Source organism: Meles meles, chromosome 5, assembly GCF_922984935.1.
Source record: "Meles meles chromosome 5, mMelMel3.1 paternal haplotype, whole genome shotgun sequence".
Classification (NCBI taxonomy): domain Eukaryota; kingdom Metazoa; phylum Chordata; class Mammalia; order Carnivora; family Mustelidae; genus Meles; species Meles meles.
This window is the reverse complement of record NC_060070.1, coordinates 117,090,617-117,117,690: the sequence shown is the minus strand read 5'-3', so window position 1 is coordinate 117,117,690 and position 27,074 is coordinate 117,090,617. Positions and strand designations below refer to the sequence as shown.

The window sequence follows — 27,074 nt, the reverse complement described above, 5'->3', positions numbered from 1 at the left end:
CTAGCCATGGTTTTTTTTTGGACTGAGCCACCCAGGTGCCCCTAGCTGTGGTTTTTTTGATAATGGCTTTTATTAGGTTAAGGAAGTTCCTTTCTATTCCTAGTAGTGTTCTTATCATGACTGGTTGTTAGATTTAGTCGAATACATTTTCTGCATCTGCTGAGATGATCATGTGTTCTTTATCCTATTAACATTGTATATTACATTACTTGACTTTTGAAAAAAGTTTTTATTTAAGTAATCTCTACTTCCAATGTGGGGCTTGAACTTAAGACCCTGAGATCAGGAGCTTCATGCCTCTCTGGGTCAACCAGTTGCCCCTAGATTAAATGACTTTTGGGTATTAATCTAACCTTGCATTTGTGGGATAAATCTCACTTGCTCATGGTGTATAATTTTTTAATGTTACTGGATTTATTTTATTTGCTTGTTTCCTGTTGAAGATGTTTGCATCAATATTTATGAAATATATCGGTCTGTAGTTTTCTCCTGAGGTTTTTTAAAATAATTTTTTAATTTTTTTTAACATATAATGTATTATTAGCCCCAGAGGTACAGGTCTGTGAATCATCAGGTTTACACACTTCATAGCACTCACCATAGCACATACCTTCCCCAACGTCCATAACCCAACCACCCTCTCCCTACCCCCCCCCCCCCCCCCCGCAACCCTCAGTTTGTTTGGTGAGATTAAGAGTCTCTTATGGTTTATCTCCCTCCCAATCCCATCTTGTTTCATTTATTCCTTTCCTACCCCCAAGCCCCACAAGTTGCCTCTCAACTTCCTCATATCAGGGAGATCATATGATAATTGTCTTTCTCTGACTGACTTATTTCACTAAGCATAATACCCTCTAGTTCCATCCACGTCATCACAAATGGCAAGATTTAATTTCTTTTGATGGCTGCATAGTATTCCATAGTGTGTGTGTGTGTGTGTGTGTGTGTGTGTGTGTGTGTGTGTATACCATTTCTTCTTTATCCATTCATCTGTTGATGGACATCTAGGGTCTTTCCATAGTTTGGACATTGTGGACATTGCTGCTATAAACATTTGGGTGCACGTGCCACTTTGGATCACTACATTTGTATCTTTAGGGTAAATACCCAGTAGTGTGATTGCTGGGTCATAGGCTAGCTCTATTTTCAACTTTTTGAGGAACTTCCATGCTGTTTTCCAGAGTGGTTGCACCAGCTTGCATTCCCACCAACAGTGTAGGAGGGTTCCCCTTTCTCCGCATCCTCGCCAGCATCTGTCCTTTCCTGACTTTTCAATTTTAGCCATTCTGACTGGTGTGAGGTGGTACTTCATTGTGGTTTTGATTTGTATTTCCCTGATGCTGAGTGATGTGGAGCACTTTTTCATGTGTCTGTTGGCCATTTGGATGTCTTTGCAGAAATGTCTGTTCATGTCTTCTGCCCATTTCTTGATTGGAATATTTGTTCTTTGGGTGTTGAGTTTGATAAGTTCTTTATAGATTTTGGATACTAGCCTTTTATCTGATATGTCATTTGCAAATATCTTCTCCCATTCTGTCAGTTGTCTTTTGGTTTTGTTAACTGTTTCCTTTGCTGTGCAAAAGCTTTTGATCTTGATGAAGTTCCAATAGTTCATTTTTGCCCTTGCTTCCCTTGCCTTTGGCGATGTTCCTAGGAAGAAGTTGCTGTGGCTGAGGTGGAAGCGGTTGCTGCCTGTGTTCTCCTCAAGGATTTGGATGGATTCCTTTCTCTCTTGTGAGGTCTTTGGTTATGGTATCAGGGTAATGCTGGCCTCATAGAATAAGTTGGAAGCACTCATTCATCTTTTTTTTTTTTAAGATTTTGTATTGGTATGGATTCTCTTTTAAACATTTGGTAGAATCACTAGTAAAATCATCTGAATATGGGTCTTTTCTTTGTGTGAAGTTTTTTTCCCATTACTAATTTGGTCTCTTGTTATATGTTTATTCAGATTTTATTTATTCTGAGTCTATATCAGCAGTTTGTATTCTATTTATTTTTAAGTAATCTCTATGCCCAATGTGGGACTCAAACTCATGTCCCCAAGATCAAGTCACATGCTCTACCAACCGAGCCAGCCAGGTGCCCCAGCAGTTTGTAGTTTTCTAGGACTTTTTCCATTTTATCCAGGTTACTTAATTTGTTGGCATATTACTGTTCATAGTATTCCCTTATAATTCTTTTTATTTTTGTAAGGTCGGGGATAGCGTCTTTTCTTCAATTTCTGATTTTAGTAATTTATTTTTTGTTTGTTTTTTTAATGTATTTTTTTATTTTTTTAAAGATTTTATTTATTTATTTGACAGAGATCTCAAGTAGGCAGAGAGGCAGGCAGAGAGAGAGGGGGAAGCAGGCTCCCCACTGAGTGGAGAGCCCGATGCAGGGCTTGATCCCAGGACCCTGGGATCATGACCTGAGCCGAAGGCAGAGGCTTTAACCCACTGAGCCACCCAGGCGCCCCTTTTGTTGGTTTTTTAAAAAAAAAATTTTTTCCTTTCAAATTTTTATTTGAATTTATTTAAATTCCAATTAACATACAGTATAATGGGTTTCAGGGGTAGAATAATGTGATTCACCACTGACATTCAACACCTAGTGCTCATCACATGTGCTCATACTGTTCTTTAACTTACTCATATTGTAGTAGACTTAGGAGTAAAGTTGTTGATTCACAGGATGTGAGTATGTTCATAAAATGAGCAGGCATGTGGGTTCCATGAAGAAACTGCTAATGTGTCAAAGAATTGCAATCAGTGTCTCCACATTTGGCCTTTTTAGATGAAAGGGGTCACCTACTGCCATCATCTGCTTCTGAAGGATTAAGAATTCCTGGTTTGCGGTCTCCAGTTGATCCAATCTTCCAGTGATCTGAGGGTGGGAAATATCTTTAAATTGAGAGACGGTGGATTCAAGGCTCAACACTGGAGTTTTACCGTTGTGGTAGTTGTTAATGGTATGTGGTAAGGTCTTTGGATCTCTGATGTCTCTTTTAGAAGTTTAAATTGAGAAGTGGCTGTTTTAGAGGATGTTGTTGAAATGCTATTTGACACTTATTGAGTGTCTCAGTGTGTACTTGTAATATTTAGCTATGTTAGCCTAAATACGATAGACACTGAGATTAGGGGCAGTCTTTCCAGACACATAGGAAAGCCTGGTTATCAGTTTATAGGGAGAAAATCAATGAGCTTCTGAGGGAGTTGTCCTTATCATTAACAATGTATACCAAAGAAATATAGAATTTTCTGTAAGTTTGGCTAGCTTAGGTTAGAGGTTTCTTTTTATTCTTTCATCATACCTGAAGAGTGAAGGTGGGATGGACAGAAAGATCATGAGGAAAATGTAATATCTTACAAAGCCCTTTCATAATAGTTCTGGTGTCTCTATCACTGGAGAGAGCGCTCAGGATTTCCTAGGCAGGAAACACAAAGTCTTCATATACCCCCACCCAACTACATTATTTTGGAAAAGCTTTGTTATGTCCTAAAAATAGACACACATGTAATGCTAAACATGAAATCCTAGTGCTGGTGGAAGCACAATAAGAACTACTTGGAAGTGTTTAAAGGGGTCTTGAATTTTTGTTTCATTTTTACTGGATTATATTGTCAGCAAGGAGGACATCACTAGAAACTTCTTTGGGTATATCTTTAAAATATCCCACCAGGGCTGGTTTAAGACCATAGTTGATTGGGGCACTTGGGTGGTTCAGTCAGTTAAGCATCTGCCTTTGGCCCAGGTCATGTTCCCAGTGTCCTGGACTAGAGTCCATCCAGTCCCCATTGTGCTCCAGCTCAAGGAGCTGGGAGTCCATTCCTCCCTCTGCCTTTGCCCCTCCCCTGGATTGTGCTCTTTCCTCTCTCGCTCACTCTCTCTCTCAAATAAATAAATATAATCTTTAAAAAAAATGAGTGTAGTTGGTTTCTGTCATGAGAATAAAGCTAAATATGTCCGCATTATGTAAATGCATTATGTTAATCAGCAATAGCAGAATGGAAGAAACAGAATTGTAATGGTAACACAATCCTATAAGATTGTGGTCAACATATTATGAACAGAAAGGATATTGACAAACCTCCAGGACCTTTTGATTTAGATTTATATCATGATGTACATTATCATTGTTCCTGATGAACAAAGTACAAAGACAATTGGGCTTTTTCAATGATAACTCCATATGTATCTGAAACTACTCTCTTCCTTTCTGTCCCTCTCTTTTCCTCTCATTTGGAAAAATTTAAATTTGATCAGTTAGGAGAAGACTCCATCATCACTGCACTTACATGACCCTAAGATGACAGCCTCCTTAAATTCAGATCCTAAGGCACCTCACTCACCTCACTTTAGTTCTGGTATGGCCACCCCAACTGCTGGCCCGAGAAATCAGCATCCTTCTAGGAGGCAGAATACTGACAGAAGCTCCTTCCCAAACTAATTTCTCATGCACAGACAAGACTGAAGAAATGTAGAGAGACAACATACAAAGCACATTGAAGGGAGACGAAGCTGAAAGCCATACTTCATCAGAGGATGCTCCAAATCTCACGAAATAAATTTGATATCAAAGTGCTAAACAGACAAGAAAGAGTCCAGAATCAGGAAGAAACAACAAACATACAGTTGGGGACAGAGAGTCCTCAGCAAATGAAACATGAGGGCCTTCGTCTTATTACAGGGTGGAGGGGAAGGTTCCAGTCTGTGGCAGTGAGGCCTCAGCAGAACCTCCTCCCAGTTGTCCTACTCCAAATACTAGTCAGTATAAGGCCGCTGGGGACAAACTTTATCTGACAAAGACAGTTTTATTGGCTCATTCCAGTGAGGAACAGTGCATAACAGAAAACCATGGTGCATCTCACCAACAAAAACCATTTTTTTTCTTTTTGTAGGATTTTGGGGAAGAATGAAGTGTAGCTGAACTTTAAATAAAACTATTGCTTTGGATTGTGAGTGTAAGGTCCACATCAGATCTTCACTGTGGAGTCCTATTTCCCTGGAAACTACAAAATTGAGATACACTTAGAATGTTATATCCAGTAACCCCTTAATTGAAACTCCGCAACTGAGTTGTAAATCAAGGCCACTTCTCTGTCAAAGTGATGTCGTTTCTCCAGGCAAGAGTGGGATGTCTCATTGTTACTGATAGCATTTCCAGTGGCCAAGTTTCTGATGGTCTATGATCTCAGAAAATGAAGTTTCTGATTTAATAAGAATGCAGTAGCCATTCAAAGGAGGAGGGGAGATGATGACAGTTTATGAATTGACGCATGCAGCATGTCTTTGGGAGAAGCACTGTTGTTAATTTGGCAGCTAGCTGTATCAGTGCCTCTCCTCTTGCCCTGCTAATTGGCAGGGCAGTGGACTTTCCTTCTCCTTTCTTTTCCTCCCCGCTTGTCCCTCTTCCTTCTCCTCCCTGTCCCCCTCCTCCTCCTCCTCTTCCTCCTCCCCCTCCTTCTTCCTCTTCTCTGTTACCTAGGAAAAGGTTAATTCTGTCAGTGAAGAGATGGCTTGAAAGGGACTCTAGGAATGGTGAGAGAGCTCAGCTTTATCTTTATTGTGCCAGAGCCACTTCAACTCATTATGTCTGCAAGGAAAATCTAATTTTAAAAAGATTTAAGTACAAGATAAGTTTCTCCTCCCCCATCAATCAATCCAGAGTTTAAGAAATGCATTTTTGATAATTTCAATAAAATCTCCAGACTAGGGATGCCTGGGTAGCTCAGTCAGTTAGGCAGCTGCCTTTGGCTCAGATCAGGATCCCGGGGTCCTGGGATCGAGTGCCACATGGGGCTCCTTGCTCAGTGGGGAGCCTACTTCTCCGCCTCTGCCTGCCACTCGGCTTGCTTTTGTGCTCACACTCTCTCTCTCTAACAAATAAATAAATAAATAAAATATTAAAACACACACACACACACCAAAACTCCAGACTATAATCACATAGGGAAATATAGGAGGGTAAGTTAACGTGGAAAAATGGGAGTATGTTTGTCCACAGTTTCAGGACCCAGACCAGGCCTCTAATCTGAGCTTCCCTTGACACCTCAGCAACCACTAACTTTTGTAGTTTGAAGGATTCTGGTTGGCTTTGAGTTTTGCTCCTCACCATCTTTGTGCCACACAAAGTGGAGTTCCAGATGCACACCTGAGTTGAGTCCCCAAAAGGGCTCTAGTCACTGTCCTTTGTTCTCTGGGGTTCCACATCACCAGATAAAGGCGTTATTATTTTCATGGGCCCTGGGTACTTACTCCATTAAAAACAACTAAGTAAATAAACATTGTATTTTACCACAGTGTTGCCATAAAAACGAATATCAGACAGGGTTCCTTATTATAATGCTCACTTTTTTCTGATTAAAATATATATATTTTAAAGATTTTATTTATTTGAGAGAGAGACAGATAGTGACAGAGATAGTGAGAAAGAGCACAAGTGGCAAGGAGAGGAAGAAATAGGCTTCCGCCCAGCAGGACCCTGGGATCATGACCCTAGCGGAAGGTAGACGCTTAACCGACTGAGCCACCCAGGCGCCCCTAAAATATTTTTTTTTTAAGATTTTATTTATTTATTTGACACAGAGAGATCCCAAGTAGACAGAGAGGCAGGCAGAGAGAGAGAGGGAAGCAGGCTCGCTACTGAGCAGAGAGCCCAATGCGGGACTCGATCCCAGGACCCTGAGATCATGACCTGAGCCGAAGGCAGCGGTTTAACCCACTGAGCCACCGAGGCGCCCTATTTTTTAATTAAAATATTTTCATGGGTCGCAGGCACTGTGCCTACTGAGCCTATCTATTGGAGAAGTGGGCCCTGGGCTAATCATTCTCTCCTCCCTGTCCTGCCACGATTCAGCCTGAGGTGGAAAGGAAGCAGCTCCACCCAGCCAGGACCTGGACCACCAGTCCAGCCCTGTCCCATCCCAGCAGCGATCCCTGGACCTCCTTCGGCGTTTACAAGCCCCAGCCGAGCTCTGGCCACTTTCTCTATTAGGTTTGGCTCAAGGTTGAAGCCTGTGTGAGGGAAGAAGAGAGGTGCAAGGGGGGAGTTCAAACAACCTGCAGGGTAGTTGGGGGAGATCCCGCAAGGAGCGCATCTCCAACTGGGCCCCAGGTGCCGGTTGGCCCAGGGAGCAGCGAGGCATCACCGCTGTATTCACTGACCAAAACCCGTTTTATTTTTTTTTATTTTTTTTTTTTTAAGATTTTTTATTTTATTTATTTGACAGAGAGAGATCACAAGTAGGCAGAGAGAGAGAGGGAAGCAGGCTCCCTGCTGAGCAGAGAACCCGATGCGGGACTCGATCCCAGGACCCTGAGATCACGACCTGAGCCGAAGGCAGCGGCTTAACCCACTGAGCCACCCAGGCGCCCCCCAAAACCCGTTTTAGCCTCCTCTGCTTCCAAATGGAAGAGACCACCACCCTATTCCTTAAGTTTCCGCTGTCGGGTCGAGTGCAGGCGTGAATTAAAGTCAGACATTACCAGGCCACAAGGAGGAACCAAAGCCCGGTTCACCTACAGTGAGCACAGCCACCACCAGAAAACAGCGGGCGGCCCAGTTAGACTCGGGTGGGTCGGTCTCTGAAGGCGCAGAAATGGCCACCATGAGCCCCGGTCCTTTGTGCAGGTGCCATTGCTCACGGGGCCCCGTGGCGGCGGTAGGTGATGTGGCCGGGTCCCGAGTCGCCTCGTCCCTTGCACTTCTCTGCACTCACAACGCCAATCCTTCGCGGATCCTGCCGACTGTTTCTTGCTGGGACCAACTTAGCTCACACTCGCACTCTAGGCTTTGGCCCCATCGTCCCGGCGGAACTCCGGTGTCTCCAGTCTCGGCTGCTCTCGCCATCCGGTGTCATGGCTATTGAGCGCTTGATACAAAATTGAGGTCACGCTTGTTGGAATATGTAACTTGCTCTTTTTACTGAGCAGCACATCAAAGATATTCTGTTCATTCGATCTGTTGTGTTATTTTTAACGTTTGCAGTGTTCTGCATTATGTGTATGCGGTTCAGATAATTGGTTCTCAAATTTTAATCATTCTCTTTTTGGACAATCGTTCAAAACTTTGACACTATGGCAAACAATGCTGGAATGAAAAACTGTTCATGTTGCTTTATTTATTTGTGAGTTTTTGTAAGAGGGAGTCCTAGACATTGAACTACTAAATCATAAAGGCTACAAACCACATTTTTGGTAGGTGACTGTCAAATTATCCTTTTAAAAAGAAGTAGAGCCCTTTTATTCGAAGTTGGTGAAGAGCACCCTCACACAGAAGTGTATCAGGTGCTTCAAGATTTTTTTTTTTTTTTTAAAGATTTTATTTTATTTATTTGACAGAGAGAGATTAAGAGAGGCAGGCAGAGAGAGAGAGAGGAGGAAGCAGGCTCCCTGCCAAGCAGAGAGCCCCATGTGGGGCTCGATCCCAGGACCCTGGGACCACGACCCGAGCGAAAGGCAGAGGCCTTAACCCACTGAGCCACCCAGGTGCTTCAAGATTTAACCAGGTAGGTGGGATTGGTAAAAGCGAGTTGATGAAGATGTCTCAGCGTTATTATTTTGGTCATCTGTTCTGGAAAGCAAGTTAAGGGGAAGGAATGAGATGCCCAGTTGACACTGGCAACTGGAATTTCCAGTATCTTGTGGGCTTCATAGTTGGTGGATCTGGTAGCGTCAGGAAAGAGGTTCTGGGTGGAGATCAAGGTTTAGAAACCTGGTCAAATTTGGGAATCAATAAGAATTCTTAGAAGCCAGTGGGAAGAGAAAGAAAACCAGAGGATAGGATGGTCAGGACACTAAGCTTTAAAGGGAGGGTCATGGAGAAGTCAAGACTGGTAATAGAGTAGAGGATAATCCGTAACTTTAATGTCATGATCATGTTTAATAAAATTAACAGCAGTTCATTAATATAACATACCCAAATGTATAGTTAATTTATTTGAATCCAGAAGTTAAAGATCCGCCTATCACATTTGATTGACCTCTTTCAGTCTTTTTAAAATTTAGAACATATGGGGCACATAGAACATATGGTGGCTCAGTCAAGTTAAGTGTTTGCCTTCAGCTTAGGTAATGATCCCAGGGTTCTGGGGTCGAGCCCTGCATCGGGTGCCCTGCTCAGGAGGACGCCTGCTTCTTCCTCTCCCATTCCCCCTGCTTGTGTTTTCTTTCTCACTGCCTGTCAAATAAATAAAATCTTTTTAAAAAATAAAATAAAATCAAATTTAGAACATGTGTGTGACCTAGAAAACCAGGTTATTCTCCCATGTTCATTGGCTGATTGTATTCTCATTTCTTCCATCTCCAGGTTTCCTAAAAACTGGTAGTTAGAGCAAGAAGCTTGAATAGTTTTAGCTTCAATTTTATTTTTGAAAGGAAGACTTTAGTGCTCTTTACTTCCTGCTGCAAATCAGGATGCATGTGTTGTCTGTAGACTTCTAATATAAAAATTAATCAGTGAGTTCAAGTGTTATCACCTATTATGAATTTTTCCATCAGTCTTTCATCTAATGGTTTTTGTGTTCATTGATGATCATTGCTTCAGTCTGTTATCTCATCAGGGATTGCAGAATGGTAATAATTTAATTCCACCTTTTATCCTTTTATTCATTATTATTGGCTTGAGTTCTAAACAAAGTACTTTCCTTATCTTGATTATCCTGAAATAGAGCTTCTACAAGAAAGGTGGTGTACATACTTGGTTCTTCCCCTTTCTATGTCAGTTTTCAGCATAATAAGGTAATGCCATGTCAGCTTTCAGAGTGACTAAATCTGTAATTTGGGAAAATTTGATTGGTTTTGGACAGTCATTATGTTCAAATGGTATAGTTCTTTTTCTGTTTAGGTCCTTTTTTATATCTTGAAGTAAACTTTTATCATTTTATGCATATAGGTCTAGATTTATTACGAGGTCCTTCATTTTTGATTATTTGAAATTTTCTTGAATATAAGTTGTTATATTTTCTGTTTATCACTGTCTGCTGGTATACCAGTACACGTTTGATTTTGGTATGTCGTTCTTGTATCTGATAAACTTGCTACACTCTTTTATTAGTTCCAGTAGTTTTATTTATTTATTTCTGTCAACAATCATATCATCTGCTAGTAATGACAGATTCCCCTTTGTTATCATGATCTGACCTGACATCATTATGGAAGCTGGTTAAATAGTCTTTGTAAGGCGGTTATCTTTGCATGGCTGCTGGAACTGAAGACTTCAGGGCAGACAGTTGTAAGGAAAGGGAAGAGATGTAAAGTAGGGAGAGCTGGGATTAAGTAGAACTAACAAGCATAAGGCAGAGAATTGACAGAGGCCCTCTGGTAGCCCAGTCCTAGGGGAGTCTTAAAGACTTTGTGATATGCCTATCACTTTTGGGGACTTTCCCTATCTCATGTTTAATTCTCATGCCCAATATTCATTTCATATTACTTCTCCTCTTGATGTAATACAAAATTTCAACCATTTAACATTTCATTTACACATGTTATTAATGCCCTATTTTACTTTGTTCTGGAGTTGGAGGGTTATTCTTTTTCTAAAGGCATGTGTTCACTTAAAGGTTCATTTATTTCCTTCCATTTTTAAAGACTGAAAGCATTTAACATAGGACCCTAGAGTGCAAATCTGGACATGTATCCTTAGCTTCATATGTAAAATATACTTTAGATATTATTTAAAACTCAAATTCTATATCTATACCCAGACTATTCATCAAGTATGAGGGAAGTTTATGCAGCCACCTGAGGGTGGCTCAGTTGGTTAAGCTCTTGATTTTGGCTCAGATCATGATCTTGGGGATGTGAGACTGAGTCCTGAGTCAGGCCTCGTGGTGGGCATGGAGCCTGCTTAAGATTCTCTCTCTAAAAAAAAAAAAAAGATGAAGGAAGATTTAAAAATACTAATCGTGAAAGACCTAAAATAAGGACAGATTAAACACACAGCATTCATCATGCACTCTGCCAAAATTGCTCTAAAATGAAAGTAAATAGAGTATTAAAAGACATAAATGCGTAAGAATATAAAGAATGGGCAGGATGAAGGAAGCAAAAAAAAAAAAATTACTGGAAGTTAGAAAGCAGATCAAAATGTGGTAGTTGGTTAAGACCAGAGAAAGCCATAAACTAAGCCTTGAAAAAGGTTGTGTTTCTTTATGTAGAATCTCAGTCTGCCTCCGAAATGAGAGGCACAAAGTATCTCTCAAAGTGAGGATGAGGGTAGAAGAACTATTCGAAATCTATGTAAGAGGCGGAAGGACTGCCCCTCCTCCTACCATTCTGTTCCCGGCACTGACTGAAGGTCTGTTTGAGTCAATCTAGATCCAGAACGGTTCCACACTCTGGGCCAACAGATGCTAAGGGTAAAGAGGTGCAAGAGCGAATGAGGAGATTAATATAACTCTTCCTTCCCTATTTGGCTGATCCGATCCTGTGACACAGGGTTATACCTTCCAAGCAGAAAAGTGGATAATTCCTCTCAGGTGAAACTGATTAGTTCAAGAAAACACAAACACAAAGCCCTGAAACTGAGGAGGAAAGGCTTGCCTACTGTTTCCTAAATGATGAGCAATCCTTAGGAACAGCTCCCCACTCTGGAGATTGGGAGTTGGTGGTGGGGCAGTAATGTGTGTTTTAACTTGCCCTCCAGGTGATTTTGTTGTAGCTAAAGTTTACAAACTATTGAGACAGTTTAATTTACAATAAAGCCCTTCAGTAAACCCCGGTCACAAAGCTGCCAATCAGGTTTTTTTTAGAGACTGACTCTTAACACAGGAACAGCCATGTATAATGAGCAATGTTCCAAGAAAATCTCTAACTTAAGAGACAAAAGATAAAAAGAAATCTGAAAACAGAAACAATGTAGTAAACAGAAGAAAACTTGCAAAGGCATTAATATCATCTGAAAGACATTAAATTCATGAAATAAGAACATTATAAAAGGAATATTCAAAGACTAAAAGAGGGTTATCAAGTAGGAAAGTAAGTATAAGAAAAATATGGGAAGAGTCTAGAAGATCCACTATAGAATGTTGCAGTCAATTAACAGAGATTTCAGAAAATAAGAGAAAAAATGTTGAGGAGGAAACTGTCAAAGAAATAGTTCAAAAAGGGGCACCTGGGTGGCTCAGTCCATTAGGTGTCTGACTTTGGCTCAGGTTAAGATGTCAGGGTTCTGGCATCCACCCACACTAGGCTCCATGCTGAATGGGAAGTCTATTTTTGTCCCTCTCCTGCCCCTCCCCTGTTCATGCTCTCTGTCTCTCTCTCAAATAAATAAAATCTTAAAAAAAAAAAAATAGTTCAAAGACTTTCCCAGAACTGAGAGAAGACACATTGAAGGCACACTGACTGGTAAACACAATGGATAAAAGAAAATTACACAGAAAAAATTACACTTCATTGGAACACTAAAGGACAAAAAAAAAAAAAGGTCCCAAACACTATAGACAGAGACAGAACAAGAAAATGACATGCAAAAGAATGGGATGTAATGGTGGATATTATACATTTGTTAAAACCCACAGGATGTACACGAGCGAATACTAATATAAACCATGGACTTTGGGTGATATGTCGTAGTGGGTTCACTGATTGTTAACAAATGTACCACTCTGGAGTAAAATGTTGCTCGTGGAGAGGCTGTGTTGTGGGAAGGTGGTATATGGGAACTCACAGCTCAATTTTGTTGTGGACCTAAACCTGTTCTAAAAGATAGTCCTAAAAAAAGCGGAATGAAAATCAGAATGGCATCTCAGTTCTCTAGCAACGTTAGAGGCCAGAAGACAATAAAGAATTCCCTTAAATATTTAAAGGAAAATTATTTAAAATTCAGAATATAACCCAACCAAACTACGGACAGATGGAGAATTTTAAAACATTTTTCGGCATCTGAACTGTCAACACATTTACCTTCCAGGAAGAGGAGAATATATTCCACCAAAAGAAGTCAAACGATAAAAGATTCCTTTCTGAGAATGTGCAGTCAATGCATCGCAGTCTCTGCAGGGAGTTGCAGTCAGGGACTCCGGGCCCTTCCAGACCCATCAAGCTCTTTTGAAAATTTACATTCTTAGTTCTCTATCCAAGGCCGGTCAGAGGTCTTTTTCTGTAGGAGTTGAAGGGGAAGTGAGAGGAAGGAGGAGGAAACCATGAAGAATTTTTCATCACTCTAACTCAGTAGCTACTACTTTCCCACTCTGAGCCCTTCCTTTCTTTCCTCCTCTGCCCCTACCCACCTCAGGATCCATAAAACCGCCAGAGCTTTTTGTTTTCCCTCAACTGTGAGACACCTATGTCCAGGTTTATGGACCTGACCACATTCCATGAGGGAAATGCAGACAGAGTCAGCGCTTCCTCTGCTTTTTGCCTCTTGCTTATACAACTGCAATAAGTGATTAAAGGTTTAACTCTTTCATTTTTGGCTTGTAGCTTTAACTGGCTACTCAGACACCTGGGTGCTCAGTTCTCGCTCCCTGCTGAGCTGAGCTCCTGACAGCCTCATTCCCTAGGTTACCACTAACTGTAAAAAGTCATTTCATGCAATTTTGCATGAGTGAGCCAGACAAGCTCATGGTCTCCAGGATTGATTCTCTTGGCCTGGGTGGGACAGTTAAGATTCCTGATTCTAAAGTATTTTACAGGGATTATTAATTGTTCTTTTCTTTTTTTTGTTTTTTAAAGTTTTACTTATTTATTTGACAGAGATCACAAGCAGGCAGAGAGGCAGGCAGACAGAGAGGGCAAAGCAGGCTCCCTGCTGAACAGAGAGCCCTATGCAGGGCTCGATCCCAGGACCCTGAGATCATGACCTGAGCCAAAGGCAGAGGCTTAACGCACTGAGCCACCCAGGCGCCCTATTGTTCTTGTTTTTGTCCTAATAGCCCCATGTTGATCTATTGTATGTGTTAAAGTAGGCCACAGTTTCAATACACCTCTACATCAAACACTCATCATCACATCACCAAAACTTAAAGCTACTCTGATTTCCCTAAAATTCTCACTCTGACCTGAAACAAAACCTAAGCTTTTTTCATGTCAACATAACCTTGTAGCCTCCTAGCTAATCAGGTACAAATAGGTAAGCTTACATGGTACTACCATCCTAAAAGGAATGTATTTCTAGGAGCCAATCACAACACAGAACAAGGTGCTTTCATTTATGCTTTATAAACTGAGCTTCAAGTCATTTTTGGTTTGGAAGTCTCCCTATTTCCCAACAGTTTGTCTCCCACTCAAAATATTTGTCTCATGTAAAGTTTTCTGAATTTTCTTTTGACACCTTCTATCCAGAGTCCTGTGCTTCTACACAGTCACACTCTCACCAGATGATCTCCAAGATGATCCACGAACAAAGAAGGCAGCAAGATCTTGCAATATAATTGATTAGGACGACAACAGAAGGCTCTCCAAAAAGTGAAGATCTGGATCTCTAGTTTTCCCGGAACTTGTCAACACCTCAAAAATGAGAGAATGGCCAAAAGTGGGAACTGAGAGACTGAATATATAAGTGAACAATGGCTAGATACGTTTTCTATATGTTTAGAATTTTCCACAATACAAAATTTAAAATATTTTTAAAATGTGTCATTAAAGATTAAATTAAACAACAGAGAGTGAATCTAGATTAAAGAGAATAGAGACATAAGTAAATGCAGTGCATGCTCCTTGATTGGACTGTAGATTTTTAAAAATTAGCTATAAAGTACATTATTGGAAAAATCGGGGAATTGAAATTGGACTATATATTAGACAAGACTATTGAATCAATGTTATATTTTTTGGATGAATTTTATATGGCTATGTAGGAGAATATCTTTGTTCTTAGGAGATAATGTTGAAATACTTGGAATAGAGTGTCATGATGTTTGCAACTTATAAATAGTTCATGAAAAACTATATGAAGGTAGAGATAAAATAAATGAAAGAAAATGTTAACTGGTAAAACTGAAAAGTATAGAATGTAAATTTAATATTCTTACAATTTTCTCATACATTTCCCATACTTTTTTCAAAATAAAAAGTTGGTGGGAAAGGAATACAATAAAATATATGTAATATTACAAAGAAGTAAAAGTAAAAATTCCCAGATACTTGTATCTACATTTGGTGCAATGGAAGGATAATCCAAAAATAGATAATAGTTAACTATATTCGGAAGAAGACAGGATAAACAAGAAGGGATTGAAAACTAGATTTTTCTGAATATACATTTTCCATAATGTTTTTGAAATGGACTTTGTAAATTATTCTTATATTCTAAACAGACTATCAGTCATGATTTTCGTTTCTTACTTTATTTGACTATTATTTAGTAGTGTGATATAAAGTCTTCTTACCTATCCATCCATCTATCCATCCATCCATCTGAGGGAACCAGTATATAATTATTGTTTGTAAATGCTCCTAATCATTAGGAAAATGTCCTATATTCAGAACTATTAGGGTTTTATTATATTCTTTTTCTGCATGATTGCTCCTTGCTTGTGATCTGTTAAATATCTCTTTACTAGTTTATTGTCTCCATTTTAACCATTTTTCCTATCCGTGACATATATTTTGATGTTGTTATTTGTAACATTTTTCATTGTACAGAGATTTCTTAAGAGTTTAAGATGACAAGAAATGAAGTTATGAAGAACAAAGCTTTTCATTGAGAATCAGTTCACTCACATACTTTATTGCCTGAACCCAAAGCTCCTCAGACTAGTTCTTCCAGGGCTAAGCAAAGAAAATGAAAGCATGTGGTCTGCTGATGTCTTCTGGGTGGTTATTTTTTTCTTTATGGAGTGCGGAGAGCTTAAATAACTTGCACTCAGTCACAGAGCTAGAAAATGTTGGAGCACTATTCAAATCATGCCCCCTCCCTGTCAAAGTTAAATTAAGAAGATAGAGTGATTCTTCTTGGCAGATTCTGCTAAATGCCAAAAAATTCTGTTTGAAGCTGCCATGAGGTCAAGAAATAAAAATCAAGGCTTGTTAGATATAGGAAACTTAATATGGAGTTTCTGCATAAAGCTAGGACCCCTAATGGCTATACTTCCAAAGTAAAACTACATCAGAAATAAATTTTGCTATCTAGATGGGAATGGCAAAGGAACATGTCTAGGTCTTGCCTTTCTCAAGTATGTCTTAACCTAATTACTACCTAAGTAATACTAATTAATTAGTATTGCTAATTAATTACTACAAACCAGCCTTGTGGCTAACTCATGCTATATGTAGGAGCCTGAAAATTTTCAAGATCATTTGAAGTGGCCTCAGGTCGGATGCATCCTTAAGAGAATGACTGAAGGAAAAAATTATTAATTTATGAAATGATGAAATTATATCCCTTATGCCCAAATTAAAAAAAATTAACCCCAGATGGTTCAAGGATTTACATATTTAGAAAACTTAGCGTTCTTAGTAAAAAGTATAGTGAGTATCTTTAGACCTCAGGGCAGAGAAGGATTTCTTAAGCAAGACACATGATGCACTTACTAGAAAGATTTACAAGTCTGACTATATTGAAATTAAAAATTTCACTTATCAAAAGACACCTTAATGTGAAAAAAAATTTTTTAACTTGAAGAAGACATTCACAATACATACAACTGGAAAAAGATTAGTAAGAGAGTGAGGGAGAATACCTGAAAGGGAGAACTTTCATATATTACTTTATATCCTGGAGAACTTTTCTTTTACAATGTGCATATATTAATTTTTAAAATTAAATTGAAATAAAAATATCCACTGAAGTTAGAGTCAATATCTCCACTCATAGAGATTATCTGATAATCTTTGAAGCCCAGATGATGTGAATGAGAGAATTCAGGACATTAATACTATCAGCCTTTTGTACAAGATCAAAATTTTCCATTGAAAGGATTTTTAAAACAGACATATCATAGCTAATAGTAAGAACGAAAGTTTGCACAGCATATGCTATCTATTCTAGAACAACTACCAAACACGATTTCTAGAAATGCGCTAGAAAAAGTATGGGATAATACACACCAGCTTCAGGGCAATGATTTCCTGTGGGGAGGGAAAGGAAAGATGCTTTAAGCGCTATTTTAAAGAAGAGAGAGTGAGGCAAACGTGGGAAAATGTTAACATCTTGTTAAATGGGGCGGTGGTGCGGGTTGTTACATAGATACTGGTTACATAACTTTTTGAATGTGTGAAATCTTTCATAATTTATATTTTTAACTAAAATTAAGAACACTGCGAAGAAATATGTATCAACACTAGTTGTTTTAGGATGTTGGAAATAAACGGGATTTGTCTATAGTCCCTACCTGTTCTATAGTGACCACCTCCGACGTTTATATTTTAAAACAAGACACGCTTGAAGGATTTTGAAGTAGTAACCGAGCGGAGGAGAGTGGGGAGACGTCGGGGGGCAGAAGGGCGAAAGTTGTAGATTCGAGGAGCCTGCCCTCGGCCGGACCCACCTACCTACCTCTGGACGGAACCGCAGAAACCTTAACGCAGGCAGGGGGAGTGAGTCCAGGTCAACGAGGCCGCCACTACAGACCACGCTGTCAATCAGCTGTGCGCTGGGGCAGAGACTTGGAGGCTAAGTGATACCGACTGGGCGGAAACGATCACGGAGAGCCTCTGAGAGCCGGCCGAAACTCAGGATCGGGGACGAAGGCCGGGTGACTGGCTCCCCGCACCACGGAGGAGAGAGGCTCCCGATGTCCATTGGGTCGGCTCACCCGGAACGCACGACGTGGAGCCGCAGGAAGAGGCGGGGCTGGCCAGAAACCTTAAAAGCGGGCACAGCCTTCGCACCTCACTGGACTTCCGCCGGCTCTCCCTGGCTCTTGCTCTGCTTGGGCTGCTGGACTTCGCATGGCCGACGACGCAGGTGCTGCTAAGGTCCAGGGGGACGAATGGACGCCCGCCCAGTCCCTGAACAGACTGCTCAGGTCACCACTTCCTGCACCGCGGATTCGCACCCGGCCATGGTGGTTCCCTGTGCAAGAACTGAGAGACCCACTGGTGTTTTACCTGGAGGCGTGGCTGGCTGACTCAATCTTCGGTGAGCTACCCCCCGGGTGCTGGTGGTATGACCCCCTCCAGTCCAAGAGGAGAGGGACCCCGCAGAGCCACTCTCAACAGTCTCTGCCGGATTGGCAGAGCACCTTGGATGCCATGATGCCCACCTTCAGCTGTTCCATCCTCTGGCCAACATTCAAATTTAGCTCCTACTCACCTTGGACATGCTTCCCCTCAGAGTTTCTCTTTTTGTGTGTAGGCCCAGACCGAGCCATAATTCCAGAAATGGAGTGGATGAGCCAAGTCTTGCTGACGGTGGACATAGTTAACTCTGGGGACTTAGTCGAAATCACCATCTTCGGTCGGCCCCGTGTACAAAATCGGGTGAAGAGCGTGCTCCTGAGCCTGGCCTCCTGGCACCAGAAACTTCGTGCCCAAGGTGAGGCTCTCTAAAATCCTGCATGTGGAGGGAACCACTGGTGAACCACCTGGCTGTACCAGGCTTTCTTCCTTTATTACCTTATCAAAACTTTTTGCAGTTTCCTAACTCTAGTGTTCTATGTGCAGCCCCTGAACGTCCCTTTGTGAGAAGAGTCCCAAGTGGGAACCTGGGAAAGTAAACTGAGATCTAACACATTCAGGCCTGTCACTGCCCATGCAGCCTGGTTTCACCACTATTTCCAGATCTCAGGTTCAGAGCCTCCACCTGAGAAGTGATGCTCCTAGGACCTCCCCTCCTCCCCCATACTCCCCTCAATGATGAAGTAGTCTGGAACAGAAAGCATTTTTCCTTATTCAGCTGAGAAGATGAAACAACTGGAGGAATTCTTGAAGGCACGTGCATCAGAGCCCCAGACTCCAGAGCATCCTGTTGCATAAGTATTTTCAGGAGCATTGTGAGAAACAGTCCTGCTTCTGCTACTAAAGTTCAAGAGAAGCACATACCCATACATCTCAGCATTCTTTTTTTCCTATGTCTTGCTTTATTTTAATGCAAAAGTGAGTTTGTAGCCCCATTCTAGTAGAGAAATGAATTTCCTTTTTGTCCATTGACATAACGATCTTTGCTCACTTAAATTTAAGCAAATATATGAAAGATTGATTCTGTTCATTCATGTCTTGATGTGTGGGGTGCGAAATAGGCTGATAGGTAGTGGTTTTATTTTTGTTTTTTTCCTTTGTCTCTATCATTTTGAATCTACTAACCCTTTTATGATTTTATGGCCAGAGTCAGGTCCTCAAGAACAGGCCTGTGAATTTGCATTTCTAATAAGCTCATAGGTAATACCAATGCTTCTCCTCTGAGGCTCTCACTTTCAAGTTAGTGGCTTGGCCTCTGGATAGCACCTAGTGTGCATTTTCTTTTTGGAGTGGGGGCTTCCTCCCTGCGCATGGGTGGGTGCTCCAACATGAAAGCTGAGGCAATCGGTTATTTCTTCTTTTAGCATTGTGATTCACCAGAGATCAGCCAGGGTCCTTGGCATCTTGGCAAGATGGAAGGCATCCTGCCACCATGCCAGCTGTCTCATTTTCTTCTGAGGCCTGCACAGGTGCCCTGCATGAACTGGGCTGTTTCTCCATTACCCATTACCATGCTATGACCAATTTGTGCAAGACAACCCAACCTTTTGCCGCCTCCACTTTCAGGAAGCAGGATTCTTGGGAGAGAGATTGTCAAGAGCTCTGTGGCTTTAGCACAGAGTTGGAATTGTTTTAACTCATGAAGTTTCTTCATCCTTATGCATGATGGATTCTAGCTGTTTACAAGGGTTGAAACACACACAAACAAGTCTTTTAATGTTAAAGATTTTACTTATTTATTTATTTAGAGCTGTGCACAAGTGAGGGGGGAGGGGCAGAGGGAGAGAGAATGAATCCCAAGCAGACTAGAACTGCTCAGATGTGGGGCTGGATCCCACTACCCTGATATAACGACCCGAAATCAAGAGTAGGAGGCTTAACCGACTGAGCCACCCAGGTGTCTTGCACAAGTCTTTTAAAAAGTGCTGCTTTGATTATAAATGATATTGAACGTTTTCCTACTTTGCTTCACATTTTTATAAAATGCTTCTACATTTTTCTTTATTCAGTCCTATATTCTTTAACTCTGAGGATATGGGTTTTAGCATCCATACAAGCTTTTGTAACAAATAATAGTCCATTATAACCGGTATTTTCTACCCCTTTCCTTCTCAAAATTTTGCATATGAAAAATTTTTCACTATATGAAATTAAACTAATTATTGTTTTCTGTGTGATTTCCCCTTCTCTCAACCCATTACTTTTAGGTTTAGGTACTCTTGCTTTTAATCTCCTCGTGCAGAAATTTGATAAAAATATTCCTACATGTTATTTCTAGTGGGAAATCCACAAAGGCATTGAAAATTGTTTTACTGTTATGATTAAAACATTCTAATTCTAAAAATTATCCAGAATTAAATTACTAAGTGATCCTACATATTTTCATCCTTTATGTGCAGTAACATGTTGAAACCCTAGCCCCTAGTACCTCAGAATGAGACTGTATTTGGAGAGGCCTTTAAAGAGATAATTAAAATGAGATGAAGTCCTAAGGGTGGGTCCTTCTTCAATATGACTGGGGTCTTTATGGGTAGAAGAAATATGTACACAGATAGGTGAGTACACAGAGAAGACCATGTAAGGAGACAGCAGGATGGCAGCCATCTGCCAGCTAAGGAGAGAGGCCTCAGAAGAAATCAACCCTGCTGACACCTTGATTTTGAACTTTCAGCCTCCAGATCTTTGAGAAAATAAATATCTGTTGTTTCGGCCTCCCAGTCTCTTACTTTGTTATGGCAGCCCAGCAAACTCAAACATTTAGTATAGTTTTTCTGTGTTCTGTTTCACTATGTGCTGATACAGCATTTTTACTACCTTCATAACTTTTTAAAAAAAGATTTTATTTATTTATTTGTCAGAGAGAGAGAGCGAACACACAAGCAGGAGGACCAGCAGGCAGAAGGAGAAGCAGCTGCCCACTGAGCAGGGAGCCCAATGCAGGACTTGCTCCCAGGACCCTGAGATCATGACCTGAGCCAAAGGCAGATGTTTAACCAGCTGAGCCACACAGGTGTCCCCTTTCATAACTTCTTAAAAAAAAAAAGAGTAGTGCTGTCATTCTACTTTTCAGAATTTGAGGGTAATGTTAGCTAGTTATCAGTTTGTATCACATACCAGGCCCTGTGCCAAGCATCAAAAAAGGACATGATTAACTTGCTAAGGTCACAGAACTGGGACGTGGGGATGGATGGGTGAGATTTGAACCAAAACATTGATTTCAGGATTGAAACCCTTTATATATTCCCACTGGCTTATTTTTCTCCACACCCAAATTCAGACTCATTTCTTATAGTTTTTATTTCTTTTTAAGAGGAATTGGAATAAACCCCTTAACTGTAAAGAATGAACAGTATTTGTTCTATTGAGGCACAAGACTTTTTTTTGTAACAAGTCACTAGAATAAAGCTATTTATTAGTCCTACATCCAAGATAAAAATAGCATTATTGACTTTTCTTTTTTAAATAACTGTTTTTTGCTTTATTCTGTTTACATGTGACAGCCTCAAACCCAACACTTGGCTATTGTCTCTTGACTTTATTATTCTTTCACTATATCACAGAAACTTTTTCCCGCTGGTATATGCAATTTGCTCCTCATCCCATAGGTTCTCAAAGATTATGGCTCTCCAGCACCACACCTGGGTCCTCTGCTTTGACTGTACCCATGTCTGTCTGTGCTGGGGCTCTGCCCTGGTCCCATCACCCCTGAGGTGCCTTAGGCCAGAAATGCCAAGCAGGCTACATGTTATTGCCAACTCTGAACAAATACAAGTGCTGCTTGGACTCTAGGATTGAGGGAAGTGAGGCAGGCTGTGTCTGGGTTCCATTACAAAGACTGCTGTGCTTGATCCGTGGGAACACCCTCTGGACATATCTGGAACGGAGGACCCTGGGGGAAAAGCAGTATGCCGGCCACAGCCTCAGACATGGGACAAGCATACATTCCATCCTTACCTTTGCAGTTGTTCTGCCTCCCAGGCTGTATTGTCTCACAAATTAGGTAGCTGAGAAGGCATTCTGAAGGCCATGAAGGTACAGGTAGCTTCCCTCCGCCCTGGAAAGAACAGCATAAGCCCCAAGCTAGAGGGAACTAGCTAGAAGTGAGCTAGAAGGATAGCTCACTCAGGGCCCTATGGGGATCCGCAAGGCCATGCTGGCATTAGCTTCTGATCCTCTGGAGTCCATTTCATCCAGAGAAAGATAGCTGCCTGGCTGTCAGAGGTAGATGCAACTTGGGAGTAAAAACACTTTTCTATGATATACAGAAATAACCTTAATCTTTGGATAAACTTTAAAGAATTTCCAGTCCAAACTAAAAAGCTTTGTCTTCTATGTGCTATCCAGAAACCAAAATAGAGCAAAAGGACCATCTTATTTTAATCAATTCCAAAAAGAGGGCACACTGCTTTGGAAAGCACTGTCTCAGCAGAAAATACCAAAGGCACAAACATAACCCCAACTTTGCCTTCCACTTCCCTGTGATACCCTGGATGGGGAGGCAGCTTCTTTCAGCTGATTTTGGGAATGTTGGGGTGCTCCATGAGAGTGTTCAGGGGTCAGTTGAAGTCTTCCACTCTCTGATTGTGGGTTTTGAATGCTTCAGGGTCCTTTCCATTTGCTGCTTCTCCTGTATCTTCTCAAAGGCTGCCTGAAGGTGGGTCTGCTTGTCCAGGCCATGCTGCTTCTCCTTTTTGTTTGTCCCTTTTGCTCATTCCCATTGTTTCCAGGAATTTTACCTTTGTCCATCTATTTCTTCCTCTGCTTGGTCATGCCAAGCTCTGCCACGCTTTTCAGCTTCAGGGGCTCCTTTTGGACCTGCTTGTATGCCTCCATGATGCCCATCTGTTCTGCATGGATAAATGTTGTGATTTGTCCCACATAACCGACCACCTGGACATGCATATACACAGGCAGGCTAAGGAATGTTGTTTGTGAGACTCGTGCTGTGTGAATAACCTTGGGAGTCTGATTGTTTAAACTATATTATCTGGCCTCAAGGTCAGAACCGGCCCTCCTGTTCTGGATGCCAGGAGCTACAAATCTTTTTTTTTTTTTTTTTAATTTTTTAAAGATTTTATTTATTTACTTGAGAGAGAGAGAGAGGGAAAGCATGAGAGGGGAGAGGGTCAGAGGGAGAAGTAGACTCCCCACTGAGCAGGGAGCCTGATGTGGGACTCCAAGATCATGACCCGAGCTGAAAGCAGTTGCTTAACCAACTGAGCCACCCAGGCACCCGGAGCTACAAATCTTATCTCACACCCCTCCTGGCTCCAGGCTCGGCTGGCCCCCCAGAATGGAATCCAGGAAGGGAGGCAGATACACAGCCCAGGTTCCTTGAAAATATAGAAACATGATAACGTGGAAATGCACCTTGCTCCAAACTGCATGTAGGCAAACAAATGTTTCATTTCAAACCCTGTGATTTGCCCTATAATAATGGCCCTTATGGGGATGGTCAGTTGGAAGTCTCACCCGAGGGGAGGACCCTCCACCCAGGCCTCTCTATCAGGACTCCAGCCTGGCTGTTTCCACTGGGTTCCCTGGCTGAGGAGGCTGGATGTTCAGAGTACTTGATTTGATGTAACTTTGCCTTATTTTCACTTATTGCTTACTATGAGCTTCATCTCTGTGTAGATTCCTTTCCTCTCCTGTTTCTGTAATAAAGTTTACTTTCTTTTTCAAAACTGAAACACGGCTGTTGTGAATCTTTTGTTCAGAACACCGTCTCAGATTTACCAATTTTTCTTTTCCTTTCCCTTCCCTCTTCTTTTCTTTCTTTCTTTCTTGGATTTTATTTTTTCAGATGGAGAGAGCAGGCAGAGAGAGAAGTAGGCTCCCCACTGAGCAAGGAGCCAGATGCATGCAGGCGGGATTCCATCCAAGGGCTCTGGGATCATGACCTGAGCTGAAGGCGGACATTTAACCACTTGAGCCACCCAGGCGTCCCATTATTGACTTTTCTGATTAAAAATGTGGGGCGCCTGGGTGGCTCAGTGGATTGGGCCGCTGCCTTCGGCTCGGGTCATGATCTCAGGGTCCTGGGATCGAGCCCCACATCGGGCTCTCTGCTCCACAGGGAGCCTGCTTCTTCCTCTCTCTCTGCCTGCCTCTCTGCCTACTTGTGATCTCTCTCTCTGTCAAATAAATAAATAAAATCTTAAAAAAAAAAAAATGTACTTACAGGGGGCACCTGGGTGGCTCAGTGGGTTAAAGCCTCTGCCTTCGGCTCAGGTCATGATCCCAGGGTCCTGGAATCGAGCCCCGCATCGGGCTCTCTGCTCATCGGGGAGCCTGCTTCCTCCTCTCTCTCTCTGCCTGCCTCTCTGCCTACTTGTGATCTCTGTCTGTCAAATAAATAAATAAAATCTTTAAAAAAAAAAATGTACTTACAGGGGGTGCCTGGGTGGCTCAGTGGGTTAAAACCTCTGCCTTCGGCTCAGGTCATGATCCCAGGGTCCTGGGATCGAGCCCCACATCAGGCTCTCTGCTCAGCAGGGAGCCTGCTTCCCCCTCTCTCTCTGCCTGCTTCTCTGCCTACTTGTGATCTCTGCCCAATAAATAAATAAAATATTTTAAAAAATGTACTTACATGCTCAATATTTAAAAACAAATAAGGTAATATATAAAGCATTAATTACTCAAAAATGTCACTGCCCATGGGGGTGCCTGGGTGGCTCAGCGGGTTAAAGCCTCTGCCTTCAGCTCAGGTCATGATCTCAGAGTCCTGGGATCGAGCCCCGCATCGGGCTCTCTGCTTGGCAGGGAGCCTGCTTCCTTCTGTCTCTCTGCCTGCCTCTGCCTGCTTGTGATCTCTGTCTGTCAAATAAATAAATAAAATCTTTAAAAAAAAAAAAAGTCACTGCCCATATGTTACCTTCAAGTAGCTTTCCATTACTCCAAATGTTTTTCTAATATTTTTTCTATTATTTCAGTAAACATTTTATTGAGGCATAGCATTCATACAAAAACACACACATTCAAAGTATGAAAAGATCCATCAAATGAAATAAAGGGAACACATTCATTTACCTAGTACCCAGAGAAGAAACTACCAGTACTCCAGAAGCCTCCATTTTCACCCTCCCCAAGGATAACTATTATTTTGACTTAAATATAAATGGAATTATTGTAAGATTTATCTATGCTATGAGTATTGTTTGAGTAAACCATAACTTAGTTTTCTATTCTGTCAGTGTACATTTTGGTTGTTTCCTTTTTGGGCTTAGAATGAAAGTGCTACTCTGAAAATTCTTGTACATGACTTGGTGCATGCATCTATGCGTTTCTATTGAGTATAGATCTAGGTTTGAAGTTGCTGGATTATAGGATGTGCACAAGTTCAAATTGCCAAGGTGATCGAACCAATTTACATTCCTTCTAGCAATGTATGAGACTTCTAATTACATCTTTGTCAACTGTCAAAATTTTCATTTTGGAGAATTTGGGTATTAGTGGTATTGCACTCAATTTTAAAATATTAGTTGCTTAATTGGTCACAATTTACATACTATAAAATTGTGAATGAACAACTCAGTTTTCTTTAGTAAATTTATAAGTTGTACCATTATCACCACAGAGCAGTTTTTGAACATTTCCTTCACTCCAGAAAATTCTCTTGTGCCCATTTGTAGTCAGTTATCACTGTCTCTAACCTCAGACAAACAGTCTGCTTTCTGTCTCTGCAAAATTGCCTTCTTTGAATGTTTGGTATAAATAGAATAATATAAAATGTAGCCTTTTGAGCCTGGCTTCTCTAGTCAAAATATCTCTGAGTTTTGATTGCAGGATTTAGTCCACTTCAATTTAATGTAATTATCAATGTTTGGCTTATGTCTGCCATTTTGGTATTTGTTTCCTCCATCTTGTGTTGTATAAGTACACTTTTTATGCCATTTAAATAACTTTTTAAAAATATATATTTTTAAAGATTTTATTTATTTATTTGACAGATAGAGATCACAAGTAGGGAGAGAGGCAGGCTCCCTGCCAAACAGAGAGCCCGATGCGGGGCTCTATCCCAGGAACCTGGGATCATAACCTGAGCGAAAGGCAGAGGCTTTAACCCACTGAGCCACCCAGGCGCCCCTTAAAAATATTTTTTAGTGTTACCTTAGGGGTTATAAAAAATCCTAATTTATTCTACTTCAGATTAATGAAAGTTTATTTCTGAGAAAATTAGAAACTTTATTCCTTTAATTGGCATGTCTGTGACTAAACAAAACAAAACAAAAAAGACAAAACCTAAAATCAGTGGCATTTGAAGGAGGAGTGGGAAGGAAGGAGGAAGGAATAACAACTGAATACGTAGAGACACCACCTTCTCAGATAGCAAAGTCCAAGTGTTGTTAGACGTGGTCCGTTCTCAGCTTAATCTAAAAACCTAATGTAGGAGCACCTGGTGGCTCAGTCAGTTAAGCGTCTGCCTTTGGCTCAGGTCATGATCTCAGGGTCCTGGGATTGAGTCCCACATCAGGCTCCCTACTCAGTGGGGAGTCTGCTTCTCCCTCTCTCTCTCTCTCTGCCCTCCCCCCACCCCCGCCGCTTGTGTGCTTGCTCTCACTCTCAATCTCATGTTCGCTCTCAAATAAAAATCTTTAAAAAATAAGAAAAATGAATGCAGTTCCAATGTAGAGTCACAACCACTATTTTAGGGGGCGATACTGTAACATAGAGTTCTTTTTTTTTTTTTTAAGATTTTTATTTTATTTATTTGACAGAGAGAGAGATCACAAGTAGGCAGAGAGGCAGGCAGAGAGAGAGGAGGAAGCAGGCTCTCTGCGGAGCAGAGAGCCCGACGCGGAACTCGATCTCAGGACCCTGAGATCATGACCTGAGCCGAAGGCAGCGGTTTAATCCACTGAGCCACCCAGGCGCCCCTGTAACATAGAGTTCTTAAAGCCTGATTATATAGGTGCTTCAGAAGGACCTGGGAAAGCTGTAAATAAGGTTTTTCCTGGCTGTCCAGTGAAAAATTCTGATGAGGTAAATAGTGCAGCTATGTATTAACTAAGTTTAAGTTACTACTG

At 41.2% G+C, this 27,074-nt stretch overlaps 1 protein-coding gene and 1 pseudogene across 1 annotated transcript; one reads left to right on the top strand and one right to left on the bottom strand.

Annotated features, from left to right (window-relative positions):
• Window positions 1–17,820: 17,820 nt before the first annotated feature.
• Window positions 17,821–18,846, top strand: LOC123941260 (oocyte expressed protein). The gene is made up of 3 exons (XM_046004211.1): window positions 17,821–18,010; window positions 18,227–18,406; window positions 18,767–18,846. Exons 1-3 carry the CDS (start codon window positions 17,821–17,823, stop codon window positions 18,844–18,846), a joined length of 450 nt encoding a protein of 149 aa, XP_045860167.1.
• Window positions 18,847–22,556: 3,710 nt separating this feature from the next.
• LOC123941272 lies at window positions 22,557–22,881 on the bottom strand (annotated as a pseudogene).
• Window positions 22,882–27,074: the final 4,193 nt, after the last annotated feature.

Bases quoted from the DNA above. Each gene is read 5' to 3' on its own strand.
- LOC123941260 (XM_046004211.1), top strand. From the start codon at position 17,821: ATGGCCGACGACGCAGGTGCTGCTAAGGTCCAGGGGGACGAATGGACG. The intron at 18,011-18,226 runs GTGAGCTACCCC...TTTTGTGTGTAG, and splicing joins GCTGGCTGACTCAATCTTCG to GCCCAGACCGAGCCATAATT. The intron at 18,407-18,766 runs GTGAGGCTCTCT...TTCCTTATTCAG, and splicing joins CCAGAAACTTCGTGCCCAAG to CTGAGAAGATGAAACAACTG.